Source organism: Cebus imitator, unplaced genomic scaffold, assembly GCF_001604975.1.
Source record: "Cebus imitator isolate Cc_AM_T3 unplaced genomic scaffold, Cebus_imitator-1.0 Scaffold205, whole genome shotgun sequence".
In the NCBI taxonomy this organism is placed as follows: domain Eukaryota; kingdom Metazoa; phylum Chordata; class Mammalia; order Primates; family Cebidae; genus Cebus; species Cebus imitator.
This window is the reverse complement of record NW_016107520.1, coordinates 792094-801414: the sequence shown is the minus strand read 5'-3', so window position 1 is coordinate 801414 and position 9321 is coordinate 792094. Positions and strand designations below refer to the sequence as shown.

Below are 9321 nucleotides of genomic sequence, written 5' to 3'. Positions count from 1 at the left end.
TTTTCCTTTTCAGTTCATCAGCTATTGTTAGTGTATTTTATGTGTGGCCCAAGACAATTCTTCTTCTTCTTCCACAGTGGCCCAGGGAAGCCAAAAGATTGGAGTTTAGAATTTGACATCAGACTTAGTTATATCTTTGCCCTAGACTCTGGCAACACTAAACAACCATTTCCCCCCCTCCTCCTCTTTTACCCACCTAGCCACTGAGTACCATCAGTTACTAATTCAAAATGCCTTGTTTCTTCTTTTTCTTCCCCACAAGACTAGCCAGACCCTCATTATTTCCCAGGTCAGATTTTAGTAGCCTCCTCAATGATCTATGCCTCCATTCTATTTTTCCTCAAAACTTCCTCATTTTACTTCTCTGCTCAGAATTCTCCAATGATTCCCAAGTATAAAATGAAGTGCAAACTTCTCAGATATAATTGGAACCCTCTATAACCTAGCCATGAGTCCTGTTTAACCTCATTTGTCAATCCTCCCCCATAGAAGGGAAGAAGAAAGCTATCAGTGACCAAGAAAATAAAACAGATTCTCAGATGCTTTATATATGATACTCAGTCTTTACAACTCTGTGAAGTGGAAATTATTATGCCCATATGCTGATGACTAAAACACACATGGCATCTACAAAGGACTAAGAAAATAACTGCAAGATTTAAAGTCAGCTTCTTAATAGCTTTTCTTTTAAGTAACAGTAATGCCACTTAAAATAGCATTTTTACTGTTTATATTACTTTAATAATGGTAATCAAACAAATACTAAACACTCAATAAAATCATTTTAATTTACCATCAATATCTGAGAGCAAAACAAAAAAAATATATAATAGTAATCAAACAAATACTAAAAACTCAATAAAATCATTTTAATTTACCATCAATATCTGAGAGCAAAACTAAAAAAAAATATTTCCAAGCCACTATCAATGATTGAACTGATATATTTACTATGTCCTACTATTCATATGACAAAATGTATTCATTAGGACTAAAGAATAGCAGTTTTAATTGCCACCTCCAAATGAAATGAAACAAAAAGTGGCACTAAATCCTTTTAAATCTCAATTTCCTCAACTGTAAAATGGGGATAATAATAGTGTCTACACCTCGTAGGTCAGGCTTAAACCACAGTCTATGCATATAAAACAGTGTTTGGCACATTGTGGAGGCTCAATAAATGATAGCTACTATTTTGTTTTCAAATTAAAATTCGAAGTTCTTATAGTTGGAAGAGTTTTAATTTCTCAATTTTTGTAAAAATCAACTACTATAGTAATTCCAGTTGCTATATATTTCATATTAATAAGTTACACCAAGAAATGATACATGATTGCAGTATGTCTTATGAAGGTGACAAGATATTATAGTTCTCCATGAGAATAGCAAAAGTTTTAACTTTCCTTCCCCCTAAAATAAATATTACAAAATGACTTCACAAACCTTTCATAACTGTATTCCCAGTAAATCACATTCAGTAACATTATAATGGAAAATAAGAGTATGTGCAAATGAAAAAATAAAGAACAATACCAGGAGAAGTAGTATTCTGGTCACTGGAAAGGCTGACAGCTGAATCAGCAGTAGAAAACACATGGGTTTTTTGACCAGAATGATTTTCCGTTATTGAGAATTCGGGTTCTGAAGTCTCCTTTTTGTCACTTTGATCTTCTTCATCCATATGAGTCAACAAATGCACTAATCAGATTACATATAACAATTAAAAGAAAATAGTAGAGAAAAAAAAAGATCACATGGAAAAGACAGCAACTGCCAATATTTCCAATGGGCAACACAGATATTAGAAGTTTGCCACGTATTACGCTAATAGCTTACTACTGAATAATGAATTAATTTAATTAAAAATTTAAAGTTAAAGTTCTTCTGCCATAAACAAACAATAAAATTTATTATCAACTTCATTAAATATGGCAGACTGAGCTAAAGTGGACAGGCCCTTCCATAAAAACAAAGAAATAAAAAAAAAAAAAAAAAAAAAAAAAAAAAAAAAAAAAAAGGTTAATACACAACCAGTCCTTCTAAACAGAGAAATTCCCCGATGCCAGAAAAGAAAAAGGAACTCAAAGCTGAAGCAGTACATAGGCAACGAGGCTGGGATAGTCTACTATGAGGAATAGGAGATGTGGTGCAATGAGGGAAAAACTGAACTACCTTCTTATACCTTAGAGTACTGAAGGACAGCTTTGTCCATAAAACAGGGATAAGAAAATCTCTCCCCTAATGAAATAGCAAATAAGTTTCCTATCTGCATGGACAGCAGCTAAGAGAAAAATAAAAGTCAACTTAGAAATCAAAGTCCCCTGGCTTGCCACAAGCATGAACAGAGTCTGAATTTCTACCATCAAGATAGTACAGCAACCCCAAGTGAAGAAATGTATACTAAAATTTGTTCCAATTTTTTTCTACTTCAATGATAGCAAAAAGAAAATGCAAAACTACTCCAAAGACAAATACATATAATCTAGCAGAACTTCCACTAACGATAAGCCAGCCTATGATAAAAAATTACAAATCACACAAAGGAACAACCAACTATGAAAGAGAGTCCGTATGCATATTCAACAATTGATAATGTGCACATATGAAATATAACAATCAGAAAGGGTTAGTCATAAAACATGACTAAAATTATTAAACAGATAAAGCAAAGGAACAGTAATAAAAGAACAGGACAGGACATTAAAAGAGCAGATATATTTGAAAAAGAAATAAATACAACTTCTAGATATTAAATGTAGCCACCAAAATTAAAATCATAATGAACAGCTGAAACAGCAAAGACATGGCAAAAAAGAGAATTAGTAAACTAGAAGACAGATCTGAGGAAATCATCCTGAGTGCACCACTGATAGAGGGAGGAAATTATGCAGGAGAGGTTAAAAGAGACAAGGAACAGAGTGAGAAGGTCCAACATACTCTAATAGGTATTTTAGAAGATAGAAAAGAAACAATGGGGAGGTAGCAGTACTTCAAAAGATTATGGGTTGAAAAGTCCCCAAAGTTAAAACTAAAGAATCATTCCTACTCCAATAGAAGGTAAATAAAAAGAAATACACACATAGAATCATTATATGAAAAAAGCAAAATTAGGCAATCAGAGATAAAAGAACAGGAGTCAGACTATAACTCATAGGTAGTGTAAACTCAGCAATTAGAGATATCAGAAAATAATGGAATAATATCTTTTAATGCTAACATAACATTAATAATCATCCTAGAAGTCTGCATTCAGCTATAAGATATCGCTCAGGAATTAGAGTAAAATTAAATCTATTTTCAAAAACTGAGAGAAGTTACCACTCACAGACTCTAAAGGAAAGAAATAATAAAGAAAGGAAGGAAGAATGAAACCAAATCCTTAAAGAAGCAACTGTTGGCAACAATAGCAGAGAAGAGAAAAGAGCAGAGTTCATCTCAGGCAATAAGAGGTGTCATGAAAGTTGTCTTGGTTTTATACGTTTGTTGCATATATATTTATATTTTAAAATGTAATTAGAAATTAGAAATTTTAAAATGAATTAATTGTGGGCAAAGAGAATGACAAACGTTGAGAAATCCTAACTAAGCACTGACTAATAAAAATAAAAGACAAGGGAAACTAAATGCAAGGGTTAAAAACGGAGTAGATCTAAAATATTAGAAAACAGTTATCAGAGAAGATGGAGGACACGAATCAGTGCTAAAAAGGTCTAAAGTCCCTATATTGTTTGGGAGGTAGATATATTCACCTTAATTTAAAAAGAAAAAAAATTTTTAGGAGACGGTGTCTCACTATGTTTCCCAGGCTGGAGTGCAGTGTCTATTCACAGGCATAATAATAACATACTACAACCTTGAATTCTGGGCTGAAGTGATCCTCCCACCTCAGCCTCCCAGGTAGCTGGGACTACAAGTACACACAACCATGCCCAACTTCATCTTAAATTTTAACTCAACTATGAATGTTAAAAATTTAAGAGTAACCATTAAAGGATTAAAAATCAAATGTATAATTTCTGAACCAATACAATAGGAAAGAGAGAATATAGAAAACTCAATCCAATAAAAGGCCAAAAAGAGGGACAAAAAGGAAAAAAACATGACCAAAAAGAAACATGAAATAAGATATTAGAAATAAGCACAAATATATCAGTAAATAAATGTACACTGATTATACTTGCTGGTTAAAAAAGATTGCCTAATTATTTAAAGGAGTGAAATCTAGTTACATGCTGGACACAACTACAACATAATCAAACAGCTTGAAAGTAAAGGATGATATCTAATTTACAAGAAATACAGAGGAGAAAGCAACATATTAAATGGCATCACAGAGATTCAATTAGCAAAACCCAGATTCTGAAAAACACTTTGGGATGAATATCTTGTTTCTTCAACAAAGAAAACTTGAAGGAAGAAAAAGGAGAGAAGGAACCCGGAAGTTAAGAGACTTACAAGCCATCAACCAATGGCCACATATAGATCTTACCTGGGTTCCAACTGTAATCATTACAAAACTATTTTTTAAAATGAGCAACTGGCAACATCTGAACCCTAATTAGATATGCAAATATATTTAAAATTTTTTAAAGAATGTCAATATTATTATGCTTATGTTTTAAAAATGGACCTGATCTTTTAGAGATACATATAAAATATTTACACATAAAATAATGTGCTGTCTGGGTTTTGCTTCAAAATAATCAAGAAAAAGGTGGGAAGAGTGGGTGGGTGTATACGTAAAAAAGGGATTGGCCATGAGTTAATAATGATTAAGAGTTTTTTGTTGAGTATATGAAGGTTAATTGAATGATTCTGTCGTCTATTAAAATAGAGTCGAAATTTAACATAAAATTTCAAAAAACAAAACATTATCAAAAAAGACATACCAGAACACAGGGGTAATAATATTCATGTTAAACAAAATTGACTACAAGTCAAAAAGAATTACTGGGGTTATTACTTAATGACAAAAGAGACAAAATCCAACAAGAAATATAACAGTTCTGAACTATATTCACCTTATAGCCTTAAGATGAATGTAACAGATTTACAAGAAGAAATAATTCCACAATCATTACGGGTAATTTTTAATGCAACCTTCTGAGAAATGAATGGATCAAGCTAACAAATCAGAAAAAATATATAGAATCTGGACAATACAATTTAGAAGCTTGACTAAAGGGAGATATATATACATACACTACATACAACCAACAGAAAATGCTTGTTCTCTTCAAATAAATGTGGAACATATATAAAAACCGACCATATATCCTCAGCCACAAGGGATATTTTAACAAATATCTAAGAAATGATACCATCGTACACACCAGCTAATCAAAATACAATGAAAATGGAAATCAATCACAAAAACATAGTCCAAACTCAATATTTAGAACCTAAAAACTCCTTTTACAAGCTAAAGAAATCATAATGTGAACTATGAACTACAAACTATGCAGACCTGCACAACACCAAATGATGATGAATGAGTATCAACACTCTTGTTTAGGTTCATGTAGGAACATGTTCAGCCTCAACTGCATATATTGAAAAATAAGAAAAAACAAAGTTAGAAAAAAGCCAAAAAATCCCCCAAAATAGAAGAAATAATAAAGATTAATGAAAAAGAAAACTGAGAAACAATAAAGAGAATTACCAAAGACTGGCTTTTGAAAAGTCTAAACTGACAAGACTGAATGAGAAAAAGAATGCAGGTATAAACTACTACAGACACAGTAGAAAGTAAAATCAACTGCTCTAATTTCATTGTTTCAATAAGAAATGAAAAAACTTAATACCTTACCACTGCCTGGCCATTTTACCAGAACCTTAAATTTCAGCTCAGCTGATGATCACAGACAAACAGCAACCTCAGCACAAAGCTCTGTGCAATCCTCAGCACAATAAGGCAAATGGTTTGGAATGCACCAAAACTGTGCTCCAGGCCACACTTGCCCCATCCTGGCATAAAATCCAGAGGAGGTTATTGTCTTCTCAACAACAACAACAAAAAGCAAACAAACAAAAAGGTCTTGAGGTGGGAGCTAATCACATTACAAAAAAATAATCCTAATCTAAAAACTGGGAAGCTGATGACTTAAGATCACATAGGAAAACTATTCCTACTTCTAGCACTCCACAAAGCAATGCCTATTTTTTCAGGTCAACCAAAGCAAGACTTCGGCCAGCCTCTGTCAGCTCCCACAAACCTTTGTCAGAAATGCTAATGGTTTTTGAAGCTAATGTTTTTTTGAATTCAGGGCCAGAAGAGAATTCAGTGTGATCCACTGGTCCAATCTGTAGGAAAAAAGCACACAACAAAACAATGGTAATACTTTGAAAATTTCAAAACATCAAACAATTTTATGTAAGTTTTAAACATTTGCACTAATGCAAAAGTGAAAGAAATGGGATTAAATCCAATATAAGCTAAATGGTAGGGATCAATAAAGCAGAGGGAATTTTTACTTAACTGTAGCTTAACTGAGTTATAACCTTTAAGAACCTCGGGAAAAATGAAATAAAATTTCATTTTATAATGATAAATTTTATAATTTTATAATTTTTATAATTTTATAAAATAAAATTTTAGAATGAAGAAGAACCTCTCGCTCTGTCACCCAGGCTGGAATGCTGTGGTGTGATCTTAGCTCACTGCAACCTCCGCCTCCTGGGTTCAAGTGATTCTCCTGCCTCAGCCACCTGAGTAGCTGGGACTACAGGCTCATGCCACCATGCCCAGCTAATTCTTTGTATTTTTAGTAGATACGTGGTTTCACTGTGTTAGCCAGGATGGTCTCCATCTCCTGACCTCGTGATTCGCCTGCCTCGGCCTCCCAAAGTGCTGGGATTACAGGTGTGATGAAGAATCTGAATTACCATCTGGACAAACTCATATTAAAGATGAGAGAACAAAGCCCAGAGAGATTCAATGACTGTTTTAGTGGCATAACATAGTCAAACCAGTTCTTCAAGACTACTTACTACTCAGTGTCTGCCCAGAGTATCCCTGGGCCTCTTCCAGGCCTACAAGCTGCTTTCTTAACTTAGGCAAATGAAGATGTTTGTATTTATGTGTACATTACAATAATGTAAGAGCATTTTTAAAAAATATACCAAACTTGTTGGGCCCAGTGGCTCACACCTGTAATCCTAGCACTTTGGGATGGTGAAGCAGGCAGATCACTTGAGGTCAGTTTGAGACCAGCCTAGCCAACATGGCAAAACCCTGTCTCTATTAAAAATTAAAAAATTAGGCAGGCATGGTGGCAGGTATCTGTAATCCCAGCTACTCGGGAGGCTAAGGCAGAATTACTTCAACCCAGGAGGCAGCGGTTGCAGTGAGTTGAGATCACACCACTGCACTCCAGCCTGGATGAGAGACTGAGATTCCATCTCAAAAATGAAATATATAAATAAATAAGTAAATATACAAACTGTATATATATACACACACACACATACCACGATTAGTGTTATTTCCTTCAAAGTAGTCATTTTAGAAGACTAAATACCCTCTTTTTCCCTGGGGGATATGTTGCAAGACCCCCAGTGAATACCTGATGTGATGGGTAGTACCAAACCTTATATATAGCTGTCCCTCAGTATCCACAGGGGATTGGCTCCAGGACCACCACAGAAACCAAAATCCATAGACACTCAAGTCCCTTATATAAAATGGTGCAGTATTTATATATAACCTATACACATTCTCCCATATACTTCAAATAATCTCTAGATTATAATATCTAATACAACGTAAATGTTAAATATTAATAGTTGTTATGACATATTGTTTAGGAGTTACGACATATTGTTTAGGAGTTATGACATATTGTTTAGGAATAATGACAAGAAAAAAAGATCTGTACATGTTCAGTACAGATACAACCATCCTTTTTTGCTTTCTTAAAATATTTTCAATCCACACTTGGTTGAACTGTCAGATGCAGAACCCATGGATATGGAGGGCTGACTATATATTTTTATGCTATGCATACATACCTATGATAAAGCTTAATTTATCAATAGGCACAATAAGAGATTAACAATAGCTAACAATTTTAACAATATACTGTAATCAAAGTTATGTGAATGTGGTTTCTGTCTCTTAAAATATCTTCTTATATTATACAGAGGGTAACAGAAACCTCAGAAAATAAAACTGCAAATAAGAAGGGACTACTTAGGGACTTCAAGCAAACACTTCTGGAACCCTTCCTTTGAAATTGTCTCCCAACTTTGTACCACAATTATACATAACTGTTCTAGTGGTGAATCTTTAGTATATAAGTGTGATTTTATTACTGCCAGAGTCAAAACAAAGACAGCAAAGACAACCATTAAGCAAATATTTATTAAATGCCTGCCATGTGTAGCAAAAGACATTGTGTAGCAAATGATATGTGTACATGTCATGTGTAGCTACAAAAGACATGTGTAGCAAAAGACATTGTCCCTACCTTCAAATCTTAAAAGGCTTGAGAGAGAAGCCCTATCAGAATTTTTGGGAGCCTTTTAAAAATACCAAGCCACCTCCACCTCCCCAACAGATTCAGCAGCGATAGAATGTATACTTTTAAAAAGCATCTGAGTGATCTTGACATGCAAAAGCAGTCCAAATGCTTAATTGTGGGTAACCCCCGCATCTAGGCACCGAGGAAGGAGAGCTAAGCAGATTCCCAGCACAATTAGTGCCTGAAGAATATTTTAGTTTATAGTGTTACTACTCAGTTATTTCCTTTTACATAATCCTTTACATATAATCATGTATTAGTTTGTAGAATTAGTGCCTGAAGAATATCTTACCACTCAGTTATTTCCCTATATATATCTTAGCTCATAGTTGGAGGAATGCCTAGAGCAGACACGGTACAGAGTATGAATTCAGGAATAAGCAGCTTACAGTCGGAGGAATATCTAGAGCAGAAATGGTGCACAGTATGATTTCAGGGAAAAACAGTTATATCAGGACAAGAATCCATGGCCCAGGTGGCAGTGTTCAGTATCGTAAAGATACCCGCTGTATGGCAGGCTTGGAGCAAGAGCCACTCCTACTGATGAAGGAGTTGTAGTACCTTGCATCCAGTTATTGTGGAAGGCTGCCCTCAGACCGGCAATCCCACAAACGTCCGAGGGCTTAAAACCCCTCCGGTATAATCGCGTCTTGGTGGCTGTGAACCCTGTCAGCTCTGTTGCTGTGTACTGACTTGAAGCATTCTCCTATAGAAATCATTGGAAGCTGCCAGCAGGTGGTGGTAGACCCTGTCAGCTCTGTCACTGCTGTGTGACTCAAAACATCCTCCTACAGATAAT

The 9321-nt window shown here is 34.6% G+C and overlaps 1 protein-coding gene across 1 annotated transcript in view; it reads right to left on the bottom strand.

The window, feature by feature from the left end:
- CPLANE1 (ciliogenesis and planar polarity effector 1) overlaps positions 1 to 9321 on the bottom strand; it is a 160689-nt gene that overhangs the window by 36199 nt on the left and 115169 nt on the right. Inside the window, exons 43-44 of the mRNA XM_037745599.1 lie at positions 6216 to 6303; positions 1534 to 1698 (exon numbers count right to left, since the gene is read on the bottom strand). Coding sequence (XP_037601527.1) covers positions 1534 to 1698; positions 6216 to 6303 — 253 coding nt within the window. The remainder of the gene's footprint in view (positions 1 to 1533; positions 1699 to 6215; positions 6304 to 9321) is intronic.